The sequence below is a fragment of the Eleginops maclovinus genome, chromosome 7 (assembly GCF_036324505.1).
Source record: "Eleginops maclovinus isolate JMC-PN-2008 ecotype Puerto Natales chromosome 7, JC_Emac_rtc_rv5, whole genome shotgun sequence".
Classification (NCBI taxonomy): domain Eukaryota; kingdom Metazoa; phylum Chordata; class Actinopteri; order Perciformes; family Eleginopidae; genus Eleginops; species Eleginops maclovinus.
In genome coordinates, this window is record NC_086355.1 from 8,231,217 (window position 1) to 8,257,776 (window position 26,560).

Sequence of the window (26,560 nt, forward strand, 5' to 3'; positions counted from 1 at the left end):
GCGATTAGAGTGTGTTCACATGCAGAGGGCACACATTGATCTTTGCTGCATAGTAATACGCAGCGGACACTTTGTTGAATATTCATCGCCCTCCGTGCTCCAAGGTGATGAGTCTGGAGGTGGACAGGGGGAAAAACCTGTCATTGAGAGCGCACTATAGGGCACCATGGAGGACTGTGCATCCCGTAGTTTGTCCGCTAAAACCACCCACCCTCACCCCCACACCCCCCCCCCACCCCTTTTTTTTTGCTCCTTCATTTTAAAAGCGCTGCGAGGCAAAAAGTAGCATTCCAATATATGTTGATCTAAGAGGGGTCACTCATCCACAAAGCAGGAAAATACACCTTTACGAGGTCAGAGTGAAGATGAGAATGTTTTATGTGTGAGAGGTGCTCATGTAAAGTGGATGAAAACGAGAGGGGGGTGGATTTACATAAGGGGTAAAATATTCTATATGATAACATGTGGTAATAGGCTTGTGTTCAGCTTTTTGATGCATTACCACTCTCAGTTCAGGTTGCCCTGGATAATTAGTGGGTCTCTCTTCTTCCAGTCACTGACACTGACTCGTATATTTTAAATAAACACCTCTGTTTTCTTTAATTCAGCACATGCTGCAATATTGCCACCCCGCCCTGTCATCACTTATTCTCCTTTTAGAGTGATAAAAACGCCCGCCATTGTTTTCTGTGTGCGTCTGCTGTGCAGGCATTGTGAGAGTATGACAGCAACACTTTGACGTGTGTTATCTCATAACCAGCAGGTAATTCATCATGTATACAGCCTCCATGGAGAACCAGTGCATTGTGTTAAAAGCCTCTAGAAGGCCTACAGTACACAGTGGTGTAAATCACCGAGACAGAATCGGGGCTTTGAGAGCTAGCCTTGGCTTTCAAAATGTTGCTATCCGTTTTAAAATATCCTCGCGTCATATATAATAAACTTCCTCAATTAAAAAACAGCCTACTTTGAGAGGAAGCTAGATAATCAATCTAATGATTCATACTGAACTCAAATCGACTGATGACTTTTTGGGTTTACAATAAAGTTCAAGTTGAAGAAGTAGAACAAATGGAGATGCTGACACTCTTGGATCTGTGTTTATCTAGGATTTTACATGTTGGGAACACATGTAAAACAGCGATAACAGCACCCTTACACTACAATCAATAGATTCAAACATCCCCTTCCTAACACAAACAAACAAACATGTTCGCTGATAAGCAAATTGGGAGCAGATCTTTAATTACATTAAGGAGTATAGCCACTCAAACACACACATGGGACATTTAACTAATAGCTTATCATGTCAATAACTATGTAAAACAGAGATGTTAGTAAGTGATTAAGTAATAGCAACCAATTCTTAATCAATCTAATTAAACCAATAACTCCTGCCACAGGTATAAGTGAAGTTTTCTTGTGTTCCACCTACCACTTTAATATTAGTGAAGCTCTGGCATATAGAAAAGAGCAATAACCTCAACATCAATAGATTATTTTTTGGACTTAAAGATGACGTATTTTGTGAGAAAGAACTTTCAGTTTTTAGCCTTTGCAGACCATTTACATGCACAAAAACCTATATGACACACTACAGGAAAGGGAAAACTCTATAAAGGATAACAGGGCCGCTTTAATCTAATCAGTCAACCCTTGAAATGCAAAACAAACAAAAAAATCAGAGCAAAGAAAATGAGTTTATAGGGGCAAATGGTGCTGGTGGAGGGCACTTAGCCAAGACCGCACCTGTGATATATGATCATCCTACAGTATATCCAACTCCATACGTCGTCCACCTGAGAACAGCTTTATTGACAAACACCCCATCAGCACCTGGAGTTGCTGAAAACAGAGAACTTTCTAAATACGATACTTTGCCAAACACATCAGGGCTCCTTACAACGCTTATTGCGCCTAAGAGGACTAAATGAAGCATTGTTAAAGACACACAGAACCACATGTTCTGTGCTAAGCTGCAGCGCAGTTGTACATACTCGTGAATTGTTAACGCCACCTTGAATTCAATAGGAAAGTCTTTAATCAAAGACTTTGTGCTATGCTGTAATTAAGTGAATAAAGAGCCTCTCCAGCTTCTCCAAGAGCCGCACTTAACCTGAAGGCAAGCTCCCAAGAGGCTTGCATACCTCCCACTCATGATGTACTCTCCCAGGGTGCTCTCTGTCTCTATCCCTTAATCAGTATCCTTCTCTTTATCGCTATCCAAGTGATGATACACACTAGCTATGATATATTGATTATAATTGTAGACAAATAGCAAAAGGTACACAAATCCAGCTGAAGCACTCTAGTTTACGTAACAGGAGAGCTAAATGTATTAGCATGTTAAGTATTACAATATGTGACCATTCTCATCACGGTGTCCCTCTGTCTTACTGCACGTTTTATACTGCATGTTTTTTTCACAGCTTTATTTAACAGTTTAGCATTAAACTGATGATTTTTTGAGAAGTGAAGGAGTATCAAAAGAAGAGAATGCTTCTTTAACTTTAAAGTTACGTCTACTGTAGACCATAGATTTCTCTGAATTTGGAGCCTTTGTAGGAATAAAGCCAACACAGAGTAGCATGTGATAGCGGTGATAACTGGCCTTCAAGCCGTCTCTTTGGTTGGGCACAGACTGAGGGGCGTAATGAAGCATGGAGCTGCTGATTTCAAATGGTAATCAAGACAGGTTTGGTTAATGACAACTAAACAAAGCAACATCTCTCTATGTCTCCTTCTTCACTGTCAGATACTTTGAGGGAATGTATCTGAGGATACAGGAGGCTTTTGATGGGAATATAACATGACAAAGCCACAGACTCGAACTCGTAAACCCTAAAATGTATAAATAATGCACTGAAAGAAATGTTTAGCCTTTTACGATCTTGCAATCTTCACATGAAGGACAAAGTAAAAGTCTGCCATGGATCCAAGGAACATTTAGGTATGAACTGGAAAAACCTAGCATTAAAAATTAAGATTGCATATTAGCACAATTTGCTGAGTGAAGTTCAGCACCACGGACAGCACCAACGCTGTACACCGCTATGTGCTTTTTTCAGAGCGCTTTCTTTAGCAAACACAAAATAGTAAATGGATTGCTCTTTTTATGCAAAGCAGGGCAAAGATCTTCACAATGCCTCTCATCAACACACATGCACACATTTACTCCTATACATTACATGCAATGTAATCTGAATAAAAGACTCATGTTGCACCGCTGCAAAAGGGCTTGGTTCCACTTTGTCTTCTTCAGAAGTAATACAACTACAGACAATTACAAATACACAGATGTATAAGCACAGCATTTCAGCTAGGAATGTATGCGTCTCATCCTATATGTCAAGAACATTAAAAATGTAAAGCTAAAGTGGCCAGAAAACACTATGTCATGTCATATTTACATGTTTATAGTTAGCTTCAGAGTTCAGAGTAAGTTTTGCTACTGCTGTCGGAGTTTGTACTAATGTATAATAAGCTAACTTTTAGTTTGTGACGTAATGAAAGCAATCTAAATATGCCACAGTTTGACGGCCCTTAATAAGAGGATAACAATTTCATGTTACAGGACGGCCAGGAGGGCCAGGAGGGCCAGGAGGGCCAGGAGGGCCAGGAGGGCCAGGAGGGCCAGGAGGCAACAGGTGGTTGTGTTACAATAAAGTGGTCAATTTTTAAACCACCAAAGTGAATCTGAAACAGCTCTTTTTATTACCTAAAAGTAGAAGAACCAGTAAGCAAAGCGATTAGTCTTCACGATAACTAGTCTGTATGCAAACGTGTACCAAGCTATCCGATTGGGCAGAGAGACTTTTGTACTGATTGATGAGTTCAGGAGATCAGTCAGCCGTAGCAGCAGTGCCCTTTATCAGTCACTCTGACTACACATCGATTAAGCTGTGACACCCATAGGACACTCAGCTCTCACCATGGGGGTTGGGAAAGAAGGGAGGGGTGAATACTGCTGTGACATCAATGGTAAAGGAGTGGAACCAAGAAAAGATGTGAGAACTGGATAGCCTTAATAATAAGAATGAGTTAATCTGTTTTATTAAATACAGATAAGATGAATAAAAAAGTGAAATGTGGCAGTGTTTACAAGGTGCTTCAACATGCAGGCACACACACTCAGACTGTGAAATTACAGGCATAGTACAAAAGACAGAAGGGGTAAAGTGAAGCGGGGAGCTTTGAAGGATCTGGTTTTGACCCATATATTGACAATACTCTCCAGATCAACCTGCTTATAGCTTCATCCAACTGTTTTCCTATTATGCTGTAAGTGGGTTTTGCCATTGCGCACACAAATGCCACTCAGTGCTTTATAACATCTACAGATACTCAACCCTGATATGCATAAACCTCATCTCTCAATCACACACTCCAAACTAACACAGCTACACACTCTGCTACATAATAAACTGTGTGTGTGGACCACAAGCTCAGAGGAAAGAGGAAATAGAAATCCAAATTACAAAATGCTTTAATACAATTATCAAGCAATGTTTGTGTACACCCTAATAAGTCTCCAAGAGTGACAACACATTTGGGTGCCCCATGAATTTGTGAGCTTTACTAGTAACAAGTTAAGTAAAAAACCCGGCAAAGTACATGTTCTCTAGAAACTGTTTGAAAAGTTTCAGGGTGCTTGTTGACGTCAACATACAACGAAAGGGAAGATATGAATCTAAAACCCCAATAAATAGAAGTGACTTTGTGTGGACCTTCAGTGTAGTACAAATCCGTTGTGGTCTGACACCTCCTGTCTCTCTGAAGCACTGCCTTGTGTTGACTCTAAACAACAGATGGGCATGAATATGTCAGGCGCTTCTTAAATGTTTAACGATGTGCTACTGTAACACACACACACAATCACACACACACACGCACACACACACAAACACAGGTTAAAAGAGAATAACTGACACACCTCAAGCAAAGGCCAGAAGCCGCCCCTTCACCTGTTCTCACATGCACAGATGAAATGTTTCCTTACTGTGTTAGACTGAGGTCAGAAAGGATGCTCAGGTTACTGGAATTTATCATAAGACCTTTGTTATGTCCATGCAATGTGCTAATGTAAAAATATAAACAGTGTCAATGGAAAACAGGATGTTCTCAATCTGTTAATACACATTACAGGTGTTCAAGGGTAACACACTGCCCACCAAACTGAACCCAGATTCACATCCGTTAACATCAGGATGATTGCTTTTATTGAGAACAAAGTCCCAGCTCCATGCTAATAAATATATGTCAGATAACAAAAATAAAAAGCTAGCTCAAAGTTCATTCATGCACAAAAAGTCAGCACTTACGGTGAGCTACCTGATTTTTAAATATGTGTGTGTAAGCTGTACGAGTGTTTGTGTGTGCTATCTTTCTAGTTCCTCCCGACAGCCTTAATCTGATAAAAGAGTAAACTTTTGACTACAAGAAATGAACTATTATATTACAAAAAAAAGGAAGGCGGATATTTACACATATTACTCCTCTGTATTTGAAGAGGATCCCATTTAGGCTAACACTGCATTTATCCTGATATAATTCAAGGAGTGTTTAGCAGTGTTTTGAGTCCTTGGCAGGCATAAATCACAGTTACTGTTTTTTGGATTGGACATGTGTGTGTTTTTCAAACAGATGAACACATAATTAATAAATATATGTAAAAAAGCACCCAACACATGGGTTCAGTATCCAATTTCTCAGTTTTCAATGTGTTGGTTAAGACGAAGCATTTATGGTCGTCAATTCTTTTAAAAAACAAAGCTTTGGCAAGTCTGCATTGGCTAGGTGTCAGTTGCGGACACTAACACGCCTCCAGGTCCAGCGGACAGCTAAGATCAGTTGTATTAAACTCGGATAGCCGTCCGCAGTTTGGTGGCACCTTTACTTCCACTGGGCATGTCAAAAGTAAAAGGATCACCATAAGGATCAAAGTCTACTTGTCAAACCAGTGGCAGCTTCAATATTTCCTTCCCTCCTCTCAGACTCAGCACTTACAGAACATTAAAAATATATCACTGCTACAGGATCTTCTGACAACACCATCTGTTCTCTGTTGGTCATGATGACAGCGAAAAAAGGTTAATGGTTATTTTACGTTTTTTGCATGACAGAGGGACCTCTTCCCGAACACACAGTGAACCTAGCCACTGGTAATGCAGCATCAGTGAATCATCTGCTGCGGACTCGGAGTCTGTCGGAGACATTCAGGGGCGCCGCTTTCTGTCAGCGAATGAGATATTTAGACGAGGTGATTTCAACTGTTGTGTGTAACCCTGGGAAGGCTTCTCACCTCCTGGAACATGATGAAAGCTGACTCACAGGGTGGGAAATAGGCATCTGATAGTCATCTGTGAATTATCAATTACATGCAGGGCAATTTGGGATGTTGAGTTATGCATCTAGAAGATCCCTCAAAATCAGACAGCTTTTGTACATGTCTATGTTTAAATCAACTGAGGATGCAAAAAATAAATGAATGCTGCTTATATTAAAGAGGCCCTATTTTAGTTTTAGGGTTTCTCATTCCAGTATTGTTTTAAATAGGTATGTGTGCATGTTAATGGTTTGCAAAGGCTAAAATCCCAAAGTTTCTCTCTCCCACACACACTCCCCCCCCCCCCCCCTGTCTGAAACGCCTTCACTGGACTGCTTTGTTTGCTTCCCTAACATAATGACATCCCACTGTAACACTTATGCTTCTATTGGCTAGCTCTCCAACACATTGTACATGATAGGATTAAGGGTTGTGACATCTCTAAGTGGTTGACCAATCAAAACAGAGCCGGCCAGCTAACCAATCAGAGCAGACTGGGGTCTGGTTTCAGACAGAGGGTGAAAAGAGGTGCTGCAGCACAGGCAGTATGACAAAAATAAAGAGCTTTTCGAACATTAAAGCATGGAGACATGTCACAGGAGAGGCACAAACTAAAAATATGAACCTGAAAACGAGCATAAGATGAGTTAATACTTCATGTTTGGTAAATATTGTATACATATCTGCACATATCATGCCTGCTTGCATAATGTACAGTATTTTAGTTTGCAGGTGTGAGGGATTTCCATTCACAGACGTGTAGCAGAAGTGAACATGCAGAATCCGAGGGCTAATGAGTTAACACTGAAAGAAGAGTGAACAATCCAGTGTACTTGACATTTACAGCTACAAAAGATACAGTGGAAACATATCAAACACATAAAAGCGAGGCTAAGGAGTGAAGGTGGTAAAGAGGAGTAAAGGGGAGACAATCTGTGAGAGAATTACTGGAAGTTAAATCGCAAAAAATGGAGGCCAGCAACAAAAAGCACGAGACGAGGGAGAAATGTATTAAGCTATGAAAAGCAACGAGAGTTCATAGAAGAGAGACAATGGTCTGTGGGGAGACTTCTTAACAGGAGCTTGCCCTCTGAAAGTGGAACCAGTGCTGTTCCCTGTTGCTACCATTATCTGCCATCTAAAGAAGGCTTATTGTGTTTTAGCACACCTGCCTTCTGGGACACAGGAAAAGGGCCCCAAAAATGTATCGTATTAAAGCAGAGGAACGGTGTGAAACAGTTTCTTGAAGCGCTAGTCTGAGCGTTTCCCTTTGTTCACATATCAAGAGGAAATCCTGCTACTCAATGATCAAAATGTGAGCCACAAATCCTCAACATCAACATCAACAGCACTGACTCTAGTTATAACTAGGACATTGCAATATGGAGCACACACTTTACCATAAACTCTGTGTGAACACTGCCCATGTACTGGCTCCAGGGGAGGGTCAACATTTGTTTATATAATCTTTTATTAATTTTAATTGAGATAGTGGAAATGTTTAAGTGACTATTCAAGGTACTTACACTGATATAAAAACTGATTAGACCTCTACTGAGGTTGAAGCTGATTGGAAGAATGCTTGGGAAAGTCTGTTGTCACAAACCCTACGAACCAATAAGAATGGGAGAGTGAGGAAGAGCTGTCAATCAGGAGGTCTAATCAGGCTACATGGGAAATCAATTGTGAGGGTTGACCATGTTAAAATTGAAACTGATGACTTCCTCGTGGTGGTGAGAAACATTGACAAAACTCCACCACCTGATGGTATCAACATCAAATCGACAGGATGCTTGTTATTGAAAGTTCATCGTTTATTTCCAAAGAGGAAGTCAGATTTCTACTTGTTTGGTTTATTTGGCCATAATCTGCCGGGTTTAAGGGTGTGTCTATTGCTCAGTAGTGCTGGATGGATTTCAAAGACGTACTGTTTAAATAAAGCTGGCTGCTTTACAGTACTACAAGATAAGTAACTTTTGTACATGCCAAATATGTTGGTTGGATTATGTAAGCCAAACAGCAATTATGCATAGACTAGTCTATTTAAATGTTTAAAAATATACAACATATGCTACATTATTAAAGGTTGATCAAATGTGCTGCCTCCATCCAAGCCCGTTCCCAAAGTGTAGCTTTTCCCCCCTCAGATCCAGGCAGGAACAGGCTTGTCCGCCCCAATGCAGTTTCCTTGTACAGTCGACATGAATAAGGCATGTGGGGTGTACGACAAGGCCTATCCTCTGTGTCCAGTCAGTTATCATTAGGGAGAGTGACACACACTAACTGCACTATGTCATAATTAGACAACACTCACTTCACTTGGAATCTGGAGGAATAACGCCTATGACAACTTTTAACCGCGGGGTAAAACACAAGCGATGGTCTGCTGCACGGCTCCCTGCTGCTGCAACAGCAAAAGGACTTTGGTAGTGTTTTTATAAAAACATAAAGTTGTTTCCCAAACTTATTTTCAATCATGTCGGTTTTAAGAGTGCAGAAACAGGAGGAAAGGCAGTTAAGGACACGACGACTAGTCAAAACATTGTTTGTAGAGCGAAATTTGTTGAGCAAATATCAGACAAAAGGTTTTACCAACAGTCCAAAACTCAAATATAGCGACAGAAGAGAGAAAGAGCTAAATCCTTAAATTTCTAAAGCAAACATGCAAACGTATCTGAAGAATCAAGACATTTCCCTACATTTTGGTTTTCAAATTCATGCTTCCATGTACAGTACAGCTGTTCTGGGTTATACCGGACAACAGCAGCTTACTTTGGCTCAGGTTGTCAGCTTCCTCGATCGCTAGCTGTGACAGAGGCCGGGAATGCGGCTGCCAACCCCTGATAATAACAGGTCTAAACAGATTTCGCAAGGACATGAACATGTAAAATTGCATACATACATTGCATGCACACACTTTACTAGGGTGACCGACCTGAACCGTTTACATTAAAATATGATATTATCCAGTAAAATGTGTCACACCCCAGATAAGAAAACATTTTTTTCGTTCTCCCAAGGACAAACTCTTTGACCGACAGTCATTTTATTAATGAGGTTAGACTAGATAATAGAAACACCTCTCTGCCTGACAAAAAAACAGCAGCTATGATGAAAATAAGTCTCTAAAAAACAAAAACTGAACAAACAAATTGCCAACTGAGAAGGGTTTTATTGCATTTGCAAAGTGCATTCTTGCCCTTAACCTAACATTGACATAATAGAGGAAAGTGAGAAATAGAAGGAGTCAAATCGAACATGTAAGTGTCCCTGTATAGTCTCAAACCAGAGAGGTCACAGTTTTATTTTTCTACGTCATTTTTCCGTGCAAAATCACCATCATCACAATCAACAGGCACGTCTTTTTTTAGACTGAAACTCCACCTGTACTATAAACAGCACACTATAATCATATCATGTTTCTTGCTGATAGAACGCACAGGCACAGGAATTATTATATTAGCCCAGGTCTGAGTGTATTTCTACCAGGAGAGCCTTAGATTAACTATGACTCAAATACCGTCTTGGATTATCAGCACAAAGAATGCAAACTGTCTCTTTCTCCCCCTGCTTCTCCATCCTCTCTTCTCCTCTTTGATAGAATATACAGGCCGAGTACACAGTGTTTTCCACTGAATAAACCACATGTGTCATCACAAAAGATCCAGTGTGTGATCAGCGGAGGGAGGTGAGAGGCACGGGAGAAACGTGGAAAGGTTAAGTGTACACAAAGATATTGACGTGTGACTCAGAGAGAAGAAAGAGGAGTGGAAATCTGTCGGATGGGTAGTGGAGGCATGACTAAACCGAGAGATATGTTAAAGACTGAAAGGAGTAAAGAGGCATGTAGGTAGAGAAGGCTAGAGGTTGAGACGAAAGAGGGTTAAAGCGAGAGACAGGGAGAGAGAGAAAGGGAGGTTCAGTCTTGTGTCTAGCTGCAATAATCAGCAGCACAGTGTCCCTCTGGGTGATTTAAGCCCCTGCAGAACAGGACTCTGGGTGTCAACAACACACTGATCCCCCGCTTCCTGGTGACACACACACACACACACACACACACACACACACACACACACACACACACACACACACACACACACACACACACACACACACACACACACACACACACACACACACACACACACACACACACACACACACACACACACACACACACACACACACACACACACACACACACACACACACACACACACACACACACACACACACACACACACACACACACACACACACACACACACACACACACACACACACACACACACACACACACACACACACACACACACACACACACACACACACGAGCAGTCACTCAGTCGCTCACTTTGCAACATACACTCCCACACAGGGTAGTGCAGGGCAGTGTAGGGCTGGCATCAATACAGTATTATCAGACCCATCAGGTGACAGGGCTATTCTTAGAGTTTCCATATGCACCAAAAAAGGGGGGTTGGGGGGATAGAGAGGGAAAAGAGAAAAGGGATGAGTGTGCATGCGTGTGGACGGGCGGGCATGCGTGTGTGTGTGAGAGAGAGAAAGCTTTGCACTAACAAGTGGCTATTAAGGAAAGAAGATGTAGTATGCGATATAACAGATAAAGGGGATTTGAATTAGCTTATTCAAAGAGATAATGGATTCTGAATAGATTTCACCTGTCCATACTACCTGTTCATACTAAGATTTATCCTACGCAAATGCAGTGTAAAAGATGAAGGAACAAAAATCACTTTTTTTGTGGGAAAAACAGACTGCAAAATGTAGCCCAATCTAACATGAGGCATCAGCAGTCTGAGCACACAAAATCATATAAGACGATTCACAGTCAGTATGGAAAGGAGGAGTTATTACAACCAAATACTAGGAATCTATATCTGTTTATGTATCTTTGTAAATGTGTATCTTTGTATGTACCTGTCTAGCTATGTATCAATGTCCCTATGAATCCGTGTTTCTGTCTATCATGAGTCTTGATTTTGATCTGTTCTGCTTCCAATGCCTGACCCTTAAAAGGACTTGAAGCTCCCTGCATCTTTATTTGATCTTTGGAGCAATATATTTTCCTGAAAATGTAAAGAACAAACTAAAGATTTCTAGGGAAGATTAATGCTTCTGATTGGTTTGGTTGGCAAGAAGCTTGGCAGTACAAAAAAAAGAAGCTCATGCCTGCAGAAAAAACACACACACAGGGACAGAGATAGAGAGGGGGGAGATTAATGTAATATGCTCCATTAGACAGTGGTGTAGTAGTTTTGCTGTGGGGAGAATCTGCACTGAAACAGATTCATCAGAGCTACAATGCTCTGGTCTGGATGGATGCCATTTGTATCTGAAGGCAGAACCTCCCCACTACTATAACTCTCAGAGCATGCACTCACATAAATACTGAAATGAAACGTGCCCTCTCAGACAAACTGTATGGCTACTACACTTTGATGTAGGACACCGGTGGACAAGTGGTCAGCCAAGTTACATAAAGTACATACAGTGGGGCAAAAAAGTATTTAGTCAGCCACCAATTGTGCAAGTTCTCCCATTTAAAAAGATGAGAGAGGCCTGTAATTTTTATCATAGGTATACCTCAACTATGAGAGACAGAATGGGGGGAAAAAATCCAGAAAATCACATTGTAGGATTTTTAAAGAATTTATTTCAAATGATTGTGGAAAATAAGTATTTGGTCAATAACAAAAGTTCATCTCAATACTTTGTTATATACCCTTTGTTGGCAATGACAGAGGTCAAACGTTTTCTGTAAGTCTGTAAGGTTTCCACACACTGTTGCTGGTATTTTGGCCCATTCCTCCATGCAGATCTCCTCTAAAGCAGTGATGTTTTGGGGCTGTCGCTGGGCAACACAGACTTTCAACTCCCTCCAAAGATTTTCTATGGGGTTGAGATCTGGAGACTGGCTAGGCCACTCCAGGACCTTGAAATGCTTCTTACGAAGCCACTCCTTCGTTGCCCTGGCGGTGTGTTTGGGATCATTGTCATGCTGAAAGACCCAGCCACGCTTCATCTTCAGTGCCCTTGCTGATGGAAGGAGGTTTTCACTCAAAATCTCATGATACATGGCCCCATTCATTCTTTCTTTACACGGATCAGTCGTCCTGGTCACTTTGCAGAAAAGCAGCCCCAAAGCATGATGTTTCCACCCCCATGCTTCACAGTAGGTATGGTGTTCTTTGGATGCAACTCTGCATTCTTTCTCCTCCAAACACGACGAGTTGAGTTTTTACCAAAAAGTTCTATTTTGGTTTCATCTGACCATATGACATTCTCCCAATCCTCTTCTGGATCATCCAAATGCCCTCTAGCAAACTTCAGACGGGCCTGGACATGTACTGGCTTAAGCAGGGGGACACGTCTGGAACTGCAGGATTTAAGTCCCTGGCGGCGTAGTGTGTTACTGATGGTAGCCTCTGTTACTTTGGTCCCAGCTCTCTGCAGGTCATTCACTAGGTCCCCCCGTGTGGTTCTGGGATTTTTTCTCACCGTTCTTGTGATCATTTTGACCCCACGGGGTGAGATCTTGCGTGGAGCCCCAGATCGAGGGAGATTAGCAGTGGTCTTGTATGTCTTCAATTTTCTAATAATTGCTCCCACAGTTGATTTCTTCACACCAAGCTGCTTACCTATTGCAGATTCAGTTTTCCCAGCCTGGTGCAGGTCTACAGTTTTGTCTCTGGTCTCCTTTGACAGCTCTTTGGTCTTGGCCATAGTGGAGTTTGGAGTATGACTGTTTGAGGTTGTGGACAGGTGTCTTTTGTACTGATAACGAGTTCAAAAAGGTGCCATTAATACAGGTAACGAGTGGAGGACAGAGGAGCCTCTTAAAGAAGAAGTTACAGGTCTGTGAGAGCCAGAAATCTTGCTTGTTTGTAGGTGACCAAATACTTATTTTACCGAGGAATTTACCAATTAATTCATTAAAAATCCTACAATGTGATTTCCTGGATTTTTTTTTCTCATTCTGTCTCTCATAGTTGAAGTGTACCTATGATAAAAATTACAGGCCTCTCTCATCTTTTTAAATGGGAGAACTTGCACAATTGGTGGCTGACTAAATACTTTTTTGCCCCACTGTACAAGTATACACACAAGTTGTCTCACACAGGATATGCTCATAAAAAAAAACTGTAATGGAAAACACTGTGCCTTTTTTTGCATGTCTTTGAAACATTCACAAGCAGTGGTAGCAAAAATAAATGTTCCTCTCTGCTGGGAGAGTGCTCCACCTCTGCTCGCACTTGCTGTTCTGCTGGTCTCCCCTGTGATATTGTGTTACTGCTAGCCGACTCAAAGATTATAAACAAGTTTTTCCAGGGAAGGAACATGTCCAGGCATGTTATGGGGACATGAAGCAGTTGAATTTAAGATTGAGTCTGATTCTGATATTACTAGAGATAGAGGTTGTACACATAAGGGCCTTTCAGATTGTAATGACCCATTGAAACCGGTTCAGTTCTGTTGTTATTTCAGAATTATAGCTTGTTTAAGCAAGCTTTTATAATACAGTGAAGCGAGAAAGCTACTAATTTACTAGCAAATATTTAACGCTTTTCCATTAAAAATCTATTAACAATGTGCTGGGGGAGGAGACTCTATCTGCCACGATGTCTATTAAGAGACTTTTATGGCTGCTAGTAATCAGGAAATGAAAACCACAAGCACATGCAAAGCATTATTTTACACCCTTTTGCTTTTCTGTATACTTCTGTATTTTACCATGTTCCTAACACATGTTTTCTTTTGCAGCATGACTCCTATGCAATGACCGGTATACATTTACCCATTGTGAGTTTACTGCGACTCCTCCATCTCAATCTATCTTTTATTTTATCTTCATCATCTGACAAACATTTCTCTCAGCAATGTAAACACCTCTATGTACACCCCCAGCACTTCTTTCCATCAGTACTAAGGAAATTCTCATATGTTAGATCTAGATGATGTTGAGACATGTCTTGGCTTTCTACTTGGACTAATGGGGGCCTCAGTAGATCTTTTAGTTGCCAACAGTCAGTGGTGATCAATCAGATGTCTGAACCAAACACCCCCTTCTCCCACCGTGATGGATGAGGGAGAGACGAAGTTGATTTGAGTTCAACACAAACAGGTCGTGAAAAATCTATTAGCTGTAATTAATACAGTGTTTTGTCCAAATATAAATGTGAACAAGCCACAATAAGAAATGTGGTGTGCATATTGTAATAGTGTTAATCATTTCATTATATCTTTGAAAGTTGAAAAGTCTCAGACTGCACATCCAAAATGTTCCCCTCACTGGCTCCTCAAGCCCATTGACTCTTATTCAAATTAACATAAAGTTGTGTTGTGTATTGAAAAAGGTTCATGCACTGAGCCCAGTATATAAACGTGTATCAGTTCATACGTGTGTAAACAGGTGCACATGCTCTGATAAAAGTCATTGTTTTTGTGTTGCAGCTCTCCTGCTGTTTACATCATTTTATGCTGCTGTAATCACTGTAACCACTCAGTGAGCAAACACCCAGAGTGTTCACTGGCTTTATCAACACAATAAGGGAATATATTAGTAATAGAAATCAAATTTTATGCATGATGCTCAAGCTCGATGCATGGGGCATACTAACTCTCTCATTTTCTGTTGAGTTTTAAAGGAACACAAGAAGTGCTCAAAGCTCACTATCAATTTATTTCACAGTCCTGCAAAAAGACATCCTGGTTCATTATCTAAAGTTACGCAACTGTAAATCCCAGCTGGTTTTAATTCCAACTATTTCATTACTTTACAGATTAAACATAATTGAGTGAAACAGAAACCCAGCAGGACCAGGACTTAAACACCACATGGTCTTCACAGCTTAAGTGTGCTTTCCATTGACCATTAACAATTGAAAACCATATATTTCTGAAAGCTTTACTGTCCTTTTCAATGTCTTTTAATTAGTTCCCATATCAAATGCAGTGTGATTGCATAACCTGCCCCACATGGTGAAAGAGGACTTCATTAATAATTTGACAATAACAGGAAGAATTTAGTCATTTGCAAGAAAGCACATGGCTTGTAACCTTTTGAGCATGCCACTCACCATCAAGAAATCCGGCTCTGCAAGATGTGGCGGAGAGGGGTTAATGAGCCACTTTGCAGCTTTTGACCTATATATTTCTCACATTCACACACATATTAAGTATTATCACTACGTTTTTTTTTTTACTGGAACACCATAAACACATCATTCACATAGCTTTTAGTTCATAGACGGCCCATCAGTTCCTTACTATTACTTAAAAGCCTGCTATATAATGCGTCTATATGCACAACAGGCATCAAAAGTGCTTCCTGCTCCATGTTCTAAAGAGGGAGCGGGGTTAAAACCATTATGAATTTAACAGGACAGAGTGCAAGCAACAGCTGTTGTACTGTATTCCACTGTACCAGGCCAGCTCAGCCCTACAAACACACACAACCATGCACATTCAGTACATACACACTCTTTAACAAACATCCAGGGAGTGAAAGCTGGTTTTATTTTTGATGTGTAGTTTGAATGTAGAGAAACAGTTATTTTTAAGTGCTTACTGTTCCTTATGGAATACCAGTATAGCATTGAACAAATTATCAGGCAACAACACAGAGCTCCATTCAGACTTAAAGGCAACAGATGTAGGAAGAGAGGGCAAGGAATATGCAGATGAATCAAGTATAATAATATAGCTTTCATTTGTGAGTCAAATGAAGATGAACACACACATATACTGTATTCGCACAGTATAACCCAGACTCAATTACACCTGCTATTATTTCCGCAGCACAAACAAGTCTAGACATGACTGTAGCTTGGAAACGGAGGTACTCCAATTAGATGTAAAAAGCAGGGTAATGGGTTTGAGTGGATGCAGGCACAAACATGTGCAAGTGTGTGTGAGTAATTTGTTGTGGGAGAGGTCTTTTGTTCCTGTGCAGGTCACCCTTGGTGCGTATGGACTCAACAAGGCATCAAAGTGTTGAATGAATCCCAGGTGAGTACAGGTGGTTCACAGCAGAAATACACAGGTGGTTTAAAAAAAATGACTCCCTGATCACAGTACAACCCACACACACACACACAAACGTGCATTCACAACTACTGTAATGCAAGCACATATTTCACAGGTGTCAGTGAAACCCCCTTAACAGTTTGACTCAGCATTTCTTCTGTACAGTCACACACACAAAATGTGCAAGCAACACACCTGCTCTACCTGTAGCTAGCATTTTGCTGTGACAGCAGTAGTGCATTCATTCATTGAGATAACCACACAGGGGCCAGGACTTGGCTGCTTAAAAACAAGAAGAATAGTGTTCTGAGAAGGACAGAACGTTTTTCTGAAAAGAAGTCATCATATCATCAAAGCACGACCTCCGTCTGTGTGTGAGAGCAGGTGGGACTTTCGAGGCAGGGCATGCTGTTCAGTTATCAACTACAAAAGGTCATGTCTCCGCAGGCTGACTCCAAACAAAAAGCTTTTAACAAATGCAACATCGCTGATAGCAAAAGACAAGCGAGACCCGAGAATGGCTGCTTTATGTGGGACAGGGAGTGCGGCGAGAAACAAGGCCACGGCTGCTAAAACGCTCCATAGGTTGCACTTTCGCAAAAGCGTCACACTGGAGGTTTTCACAAGCATGTTTTCCCATATAAATACACTCCCAAATCGCATGCATTGCAGCAATAAATAACTCATTTGTCAGCCATGATAATTATATTATGAATATTTTACTCTATTGTTATTTTTAACATTACACACTTCTGAATAATTGATGCTTTTCCAACCTTAACTAGGGCCTTCGCACTTAAAGCCATTTAAGTCAAAACAACCTCTTAAGCGGAGATTAAAGTGGCAAGTCATCGGTTGGCCTTCAGCACAAGTTCAGATGAAGTTTAGAGTGTTGTTATCACTTCATCCTGGGAATCCTTTTTCAGTAAAAAGGCTGAAAAGAGATTTGAATTGCTCTGTATTAACTGCATCTTCCCTGGACAGTACAGTATATGCGACTTCATTGTGAGCTGATGATGCTGTTTTATAATCTATGGAGTCACTGCCATCCTCCTGTGCTAACGGGAGTTAAATGTGTGCTAACCTCCAGAGCTCTGCCAACGAGCTCGATAATGCTGCTTTTAGAGAGAGCTTCCTTTTCCCAAGCAGTTTGTCAAACACCCTTATGTGTTGTACTGTTCATTATATAAAAAAGAGCAGCACATCTGGGTAAAGTGTCTATTCACCCCACATCCAAACTGGTATGAACTGGTTTCTTCCCTTTCTTCCATTGCCAATTGTGAGATGGCTTGGAGAGGAAAAGTTGCCGTCATCAGATTTTTAACACTAAGGTACATTTTATCTGCGATGGTAGTCAGATAGGAAGGACTCATTATCCCAAGAGATGAATTAGGCTGGCTGCAATTCTCCCTTTCATGGAAATGAAGGGCTTGAATGAATTCTTCTTAAATGTCACACACGTAGATTTACCATTGCATACAGTGAAATGTAGTCCCAGCTAAAAACCTATCCTAGAAAAAGGGATTGGTGGGCAACTATTTTACAGCAGTAGTGGTAGTGCCCAGGAAGCGAACTGCCATCTTTCAAGTAACAGGCGACTCTTTATATTTGGTCAGTTTTGGGACTTGATTCGAATCCCTACAGACTGAGCTATTGCTGCCCCCCCATGACCCCACCTTTCGGAAAAAGCCTGCAGAAATAAAGCCCAGAACAATGGCCCTATATAGCCTAACCCTGCGCCATACATCACGTTTGACCATAGGGCAATAAGAATGAGTCTGGACATATGGCCCTTTATCTACTGTGTGATATATTGAACCATAAACGGGCCATGATCCCTTTTCTCCCCATGGCATAATGTAGATAAACCCCTGCACAAAGCATATCGTAGGTCATGATCATATTTACTTGGCCTATACATTGAAGTGTGTCATAGAATTAAACAATTAGACCGATTCAATTAGTCAACTCAATAACATGACAATACAGCAGCATATTGATGACACACCTCTGACTATGAACTACTAGCTTCATAACTATATGGTTTCTATCTCACAGCTAATACATTCTTTCACACACTCGCATTAAAGGCCTTGTTAACTGAAAACATGCATACCTGGCACCTCATTGCATTTATGGCTTCTTTGTTTATGTGCTAGTTTTATTACAATAGCATTAACCCTCAGGTGTCCTGTCTGCCACTTTCTCTTTTATTAATACATACTATAATAGTGTTCAGTGGTCCGTTCCTCAATCTATTTTTATCCCGACACTTCTAATACGATCAGCTCAAAACACATATTAATATAGAGAGTCTGAGGAGGCAGTTTTCTGAAGAGCTCAGCAGCAAGGAGTGGCATGGTGCAGGGTGTGTGTGACACAAAGACCTTGGTGCTTCGTTGAGTGTCCTTGTCAGTAACTCTTACCTTTCCTCACCATCACCATGGCTGCCAACATCTCACATCAATGGGATAATCAAATAAGGACCGGCACGAATCAGTAAATCTGACAAGTGGATTTAGCCATGACCCTTGTGGATAGGTGTGCCACGAACGTAGCAACACTAGTATGTACGGACTAAGGTCGCTTAAAATGAGCTGTAAAGCACCTTTCACATTGTATACGCTGAAAGGGATGTTTTATAATGAGACACTTATAACTATGACCGTTAGCAAAAACATTTCAGATGACTAATTTCAAATCACTGAGAAATAAGCTATTGTGGTCATTGAAATAAGCATTGCTCAGAAGGAAAAAGCTACAAAAAGAGAATAATCCAGCAACATTAAGCTCACAAAATGACACGAAATTGGATGAATGATGATGGGGTAGAACTTGTTGTGTCAACTGTTGAACGGGCGCACAGTGTATCTGACGTCCCTCGTGTTCCTTAGTCATTTTAAGACCATTCAAGCTGCTAGACAGTTTAAATGAATAATTAGACTAACAGTTTTATCACTGTGCAACAACTCTCTCCAGCGCCAACACAATAAAGCAAACATTATTTGACTTGTGTTGAACTTTTCTCCTTTCTCAACAGTCTATCTCTCTGGAACAAAATGTGATGACGTTCCTCCTTTTTTTCTGGGGCTGGGTCTCAGCTTCCCTGTCAATACTCATTCTGTTATAAAGTCTCCGATCTGGCAAATTTTGCTCTTGCTTGCATTGATCCGTAATTGTCGCACATCCCTAATCCAACTCTAGTCTCACTGCTCCAAAAGACTGCTGATTTGGTTCTCGAGAAACTCCGGCCACCCCTCTGCTGTCGCAACCTTCTTTGTCACAGTAAACAGAATCTAGAGTTACTGTGGAGATATAAGGAGACCTTTTCTTGCTGCCGTGGTGAGTTAGAGGGCACCGGGAGGACATTTGGCCCCCATCAACCAGACTTTGGCATGCAAAACACCAGTCCTGCTCATTCTAAAAAGGATCAGATTTTACTGACAGGTCATTTTGGAGCAGGTTTAGGGGAGCCAATGTTGCCCTTGCAGGGAAAAGTGATACAGCAAAGGAAAAAGAAATAAAGTGCACCACAAACAGATAAGAGCAGGACAAGGAGACCACCACGGAGACAAGGAGGATAACACCGATGGCTTATAAAGGCAAAGAATCATCTCAAGGCAGCATTTAAATACTCAATGCCCCAGTTATCTTCAAAAATACATCGTACCAGAGCCCACAAACACGAACAGGTTAAATTTACTCTGTGTTTTTATCTCATAAAAAACAGACAATATGTTGCCATTACATGCCATAAACCAAGCATGTAGACAGAGAACTGCCCTGTTTCATAGCACAGGGAGACAAGGGAACCATAAGGATGCTAAATGCCCTCGGGGAGACAGATGGAGCAGTCAGATCAATCAATCAGAGGAGTTGGTTAGGGAAATCAAGATGGCAAAAAAACATGCAAAAAGCACATTAAAGCCACACAACCAAGAATAGAAAACTCAATACAATTAAATTAAATCCATGGTGCCAAAGCCACATCTTTCGGGTGCACTAATTATATTCCTTTTACACATGAAACTGAAGCATGACATGTCACAACTGAACCCTCATACAACCTGGGTTTGACCCATTCATGAGACAGCTATCACAGGTTAACCCCTCAGCATCACTGTTAAGAGATTCAATTGTGCTACCGGAGATCCATACAGTCGAAGTCCAATCAACGAAAAACTAAGATTCAACCGTCAGTGGCATGATCTAAAAAGGACAGTTGACCGAATGTATGCAAATCTGCATTTCATGGCTTGAGAATGGCCCGGCATAGCATCTACTGTTTTGAATCAGCATTGACACTAGCATGGATAAGATTGGGAGTTATCTTTGTCATTTTTATAGAAAAGAATGGCCTATGTTGGGATGTAGTTGCACTTTAATGACACATGACCATAATGTGTGGCACGATCAGGCAATAATATATTGAATACAGACATTTGTCAACTCCAAAAAAACCTTCCTGTGTCGTCATTAATTTGCCTGCAGAGCCATTCATATGCTATGACATTTCACAAGTGATTGCTCCTCTTTGTAGAGTATCCATCACTGCTGTATGCTAGAGATTTAGGAGGACCCTCTACTTTATTGTAAGAGGGTTTGAACAGCACACAGGTGCCATTTGCATACAACCGTATCAATAGCAGGGTTTAAACGCAGCTCTCGCTTTTTACAAACAAGCAAGACAATGAGCTCTGGGAGCGGTGAAGATACTCTGAAAATTGTGACTCTATGCTTCATTGATTGTTAACAAAGACCCCTCTTTCTGTCAATCTGACACGTGACTCACAGCAGCAGCAGGAGAGTCACTTTTCACCTTCCCTCTCTCATTAGCCCTTCTGTCTCCACTGGGAAACCATGACACCTATTCGTTACCCCTCGACCTCTCTGGTTCTAAATTTAACTTTCCTAACATAAACAGAAAGGAGAATCCACTCAAAGCTACTAGCTTACAGAAGATGCAATTATTCTTCCATCTCGATTTACTGTCAGTGGATTATATATTATTCCATGAATGAAATATTCAATATGAGGTAACTTTATCTTACAAATCAGTACATGTAGTAGAATATTATAGTGTTCCAGTCTGTGAGAGCTTGAATGGTTTCTTCCCTATTGATCTTCTTTGAAATAGTAAGGAGGATATATCACAAAGATGAATAGCATGGGGAGGTCAGATAATTAGGTCAGCGCTGTAATCCTATATTCTGTTTCTCAAAATGCATTGGAGATTCTGAAACAAACCACACAGTTTCAATTACAGGATACGAGTAAAAGACTAAGAGGGATAGGTTGTATCGACTTGTATCTGTTTCGATGTTAAACCATAACAATTCCTGCAGCAGATAAACACATTCTTAATGGAATTGGTGAATCGGTAACTACGGTATATTGCCAACCACTACTGTGGGAAGAACAGATCCTCGAGGAAAGTACTTTTTTTTAAACTTAAGGGTGTTTGAAGGTATGCTGAGCTCAGCTGAAGTCATGAATGTCTCCTTGTTTATAGATTCCTATAGGCTGGTATAACTTAACTACAGGTTTTCTTTCACATAGTAATAAAAAGTGTAGCTTTAACCATCAAAGAAATGAGATCAACCCACTTCCTGTTGAAATATGCAGAGCTATGGAAGTATGTGTATTGCACCCTGTTGTGCCTCTCAGGTCATGCTTCACCTCGTGAGCAAATTCACTCAGTCCCACTTCCTCCTGAACCTCAGCTGCTTCAACAAACTGTGCACATTTGGTTGGTGGAGCTTGATGTGGTAATTCACTGCTTAAACTGGGGTAGATCGAACTGGGAGAAAATATTGTTTGGAAGCTCACTTTGCATCAAGCCCTGAATATTCTCCTTGCATAAAGAGAGTCGAAGTGAGAACAATAAAAAGTATTGTGAATTTGTGCCCCAGATGGTTTTATAATCCATTTTTCATTAAGATTTTTTATTATTTATTCACACGTTTTGAATATTTTAGCAATACTAGAAATACATTCCCTAAAATAACCAGCCCTGTGAGATTCCAGAGGTCTTTTTTAGACTAATAAGTACACTAAGTACTTAACCCTCAGTGTAGGAGAAGGGGCATTTACCTCTCTTTTAGTGATTTAATCCTGTATACATTTGGGGTAAACTATGCTTTATTATCTAGACATTTAGATCCACATGAGTTATGATGACTCTGGGAACCAGCGTGGGTTAACGTGGAAATTTGTTAAACATGATTGAAGCTAGCAGTGGTTTTTATCTACACTACATATCCTCCCCCACCCACCCCCTCCTGCATTTACGGTCACTGCTGTAAATCCATATTGTTCCAGGAAGCTGATCTTTTAAATATATTCAGCTGATAAGTCTCAGATTGGTCACACTGGTCATAAATCATAAATTTGTCGTGAAACACAATCTAAAAAATACTGTGTTAATCAGTTCCTTTGGTGGAGCCGGGGGGGAATAGAAGGAGTGCAGAAGAAAATGAGCAACACATTTCTGTAAGTTAAGGTCTGAGAGTTTATCAGAGAGTATAATTGCTGAGCAAAAAGGGTTTTCACTTCTCCACAGCATCAGTCCTTGGTTTATGACTGAGCGAGGCCTTGTGAAACACCTTGACCAGACCTCTCCTTTTCTCTCTTTCACCGTGCTGTACATACAGCGTTATGACACACTCCCACATTCATTCTGCAAGAGCGTCCTCATACAGGGAGGTTGCTACAGGCTCGGGGAACATTATTAAAGCATCATGAGGACCATGTTAATGACACGGCAGCTACAAAATGTCAAGGGGAGGACCCTGAAGATGGACTAGGAAAAAAGGGACGGAGCAAATGTGCAAAAATGTCTCAACTGAAGTTCATGAACAAAGAACAGATAGGCCGCCCAAGAAGAACGACAAAATCAACAGAGATTTGTTACCGTGTGGAAGGCACTGACAAACTCTGTTGGTACTGTGTGATGGTGCCGTCAGATCAGAAAATGCTCATTTAAAAAGGACTTGTTGACACAAGACAACTACTCTCCTGTTAGAGTGCTAATAAAGAATAATATGGTGTTAATTCAAAGGTATCGCTTAATTTTTGCTCAGGTTTATTTGTGGAAAACTAGTACAGAGAATCTCTCTAAATGTAGCATCTTCAGTCATTGAGGTATCTCTAGAATAGTAGAATAAATGTTAGATTATGTTTTCCCCATAACCTCCTTTGTGGCTTGGGAAAATCAAATCTTAACTCTAAAAAAAAGGATCTTGCAAGGTTGAGAAATGTCCTTGCAAAACCGTTCAACACTATTTGAATGCATGACCTGAGTAAATCCAGCAGAATGAACAAATCCCCTTTACATATCTCCAACTATTATTAGCATAACCCTCTCTTATATGCAATAAGGAAAGCGGGGGAACACTACAAATGCAATAATGACGCCAACATACACCATCTTTTCTTTCTAACCCACTTCGAATTTGTTCTACTTCTGTCAGGTTCAACACATGCATTTCTAAAAGTCAGAAGGCAGAGTAAATATTGTCCTTTTTGAACAAACAAGTTATCAGAAGAAGAGTAACAATGCCAATGTATATTAATAGAAAAATGTTGGCCAGTCTGGGTGAAATAATCATCACTTCCCACATGTCTACAAGCAGGAATGAATCAGTCTTTAAAAATCACATTTGGTCTCTCTTCAGTGTACTTTTATTTGTTAATACATGTCGTGTTGAGCTGTTGCGTAAGTATTCAACCAATAAAACCTCAAACGAACTCTCAGAAGAGATGATTCTATTGAGAGCATCACAAAAGACAGCCTTCAATGGTGACTCTGTTGCTATAAGTCGGCCAAAGTGACTACTTTATTTCCATTATCCGAGAGCAAGCACTTTGGGTCAGATGTTGAAGCCTGACTGCAGATTAACTCAATGTGAGTTTGGTAGGTTTTTAAGAGCTCTGGACGTCTCCTTGTTAACGTTGTTACAGTCATCTGTGTATAAACATGGGGCGACAAAGCTAGTAGACCAAATGTAGAGAAGAGAAGAGAAGAGAAGAGAAGAGAAGAGTTTGGTGTCACTGTAGATCCACAGCCATGCATCACTCTTCTTGCCTTCCTTGCTTGGCCTCGAAATAGGTTCATATTTTATGCAGGACAAATAATACGGAATAAACTCCAGAAGCATTGCATACATAATGAAATAACCTCCTCCTCTTTGGCATGCTGCTGCATAAAAAATAATTGGAAGAGTGGAACACATACGCACACACACTCACAGACATGCAAACATACACTCCCTGATAGACACACACACGCACGCACAACACACACACACACACACACACACACACACACACACACACTACAAAGTGTGACCTTCAGGTTTGATCATCTGCAATGCAGGGATTAGTTGTATTGGTGTGGAAGCAAACTGCATTGATAAGACTTTCCCCCTGCTCATATGGACTTCACAGCATCTGTACATCTTTAAAAAAAACTCTCAGACTACTCATGTCAATCATACTCACACTGTGAATAAATAAAGCACTCTGATACTAGCAAATTAAATATGATGTGTCTCGTGTCTACAGTCATACAGCTGGGCAATTTCAAAAGGGCAACAAGTGTAATTATTGTGTAATGATACCAGGAGTTTAATCCAATAGCGCTCTGCTGGGACTCACCGTAGTCGACTTCAGCCTTTAGTACCTTGCGTACACGCCGCTCAACAATCTTAGCAAAAGATATTGTCTCCATATCTGCCTGCCAAAGCTTGTACTGGATCAAGTATGATTAAACTCATTCCATTTTGATGATAGCTTAAATTACATTTAGAATAAACATATCCTTTGCCCTGCTGCTCGGGTTTTCACACCCCTCATAATGTCCCACAGAGCTTGACACAACCTTTAAACCTAAACGCACAAGTATGGGCATTATCTGACACATACGTCACCGGTCACCTACTTGTGGAGACCCCGCCATCTTCTCCCACCAGAACCTTCCACCGTAGATAAGCATATCCCACAGATAGCCCCGACACTTCCTCAGCTGGGACATAACCTACTAGAAGTGCGGTCATGTCATGGCTAAATGGTGTTTGGTGAAATGATAGTTATTCACTGCCTGTATGCAGCATGGGGCCATAACAATATGTTCTCATGCAATAAAAATTCTAGAAGAATGAGAATGTTATTTTTGTTTGCGACATAAATTGAGACTTTGCATTTAGTCCCCAAACAAAAAGGTCTCTTAAAAAGAGTTTTGCAACATTTTCGACTTGTTTTAGCCTCTACCGGGTCCCCTGGAGCTGTATCTGTCTGATATCCGACAAGCTGTACCTGAGTGCTTCACCGGCTCTAGCCTAGTGTGTATAACTGAAAACAACCGGCCTTTCTGCGCAGAGAGCCGAGCACTCACCACCACAAACAGGTTACTTAGTCACTGCCCACCCCATCAGCTCCCTTTCTGCTTCTCCCCCCTCTGTCTGAATAAAGGACAACAATAACAGGGGGGCCCAGCCTATGACTGTGGGATATGAAAATCAAGCCAGCGATGTGCAAGGGGTGAAAAGAAATATGAAAATAACAATTTCCAAATGGTCATTATTAAATGTTGGTTAAGTTATGCAAGTACCCAGCAATAACAAGGAAAGCAACAGTGTCGTACATGCTGTTAGGATGAATGAAACGGAGGCTCTTTTTTTTTTTTTACAGCAAAATGGTTTGTAAGTGCTGCTCCCAAACAATGTATACAAAAATGCATACAGAGAGCGAGAGAGAGCAGAGAGAGAAGGGGAGAGAGAGAGAGAGAGAGACGGAGAAAGACAGAGGCAGCAGCAGCACAATACTGCCTGCTGCACTGCAGCAAAAAATCTACACAGCATACCGTAGCCACCACACAACCTCCAGCACTGCACAGAGCAGACCCCTGTAAGGAGGGATAGGAGTGATAGAGTGATAGACAGAGTGAGTTAGACAATGTGTGTGTGCGAGTGCGTAAAAGTGGAACATGTTTTTGTTTTTTAGCATGCGCTTTCTCTAGGATATTCAACAAATGAAAACAAAAAATGACACCAAACAAAAACCAGGAGGACTTTGTATGCGTCTGGAACATATCCATGAACAAAGCTACTCACAGAAATTTGGAAGAACATCCCCCCCAAGTCCAAAACGATACAACAAACAATGGATGATGCCCTAAATAATATC

At 40.9% G+C, this 26,560-nt stretch overlaps 1 protein-coding gene across 3 annotated transcripts in view; it reads right to left on the bottom strand.

Annotated features, from left to right (window-relative positions):
• The window catches only part of fgf14 (fibroblast growth factor 14), an 87,451-nt gene that overhangs the window by 45,144 nt on the left and 15,747 nt on the right, over positions 1–26,560 (bottom strand). The window contains exon 1 of one of the 3 annotated variants that reach the window (XM_063887854.1): positions 25,034–25,245. The exons of the other annotated variants lie outside the window; for them this stretch is intronic. Within the exon in view, the coding sequence (XP_063743924.1) occupies positions 25,034–25,106 (73 nt within the window). The 5' untranslated portion in view covers positions 25,107–25,245. Of the gene's footprint in view, positions 1–25,033; positions 25,246–26,560 lie in introns of those variants that run through there. 3 annotated transcript variants of the gene reach the window in all.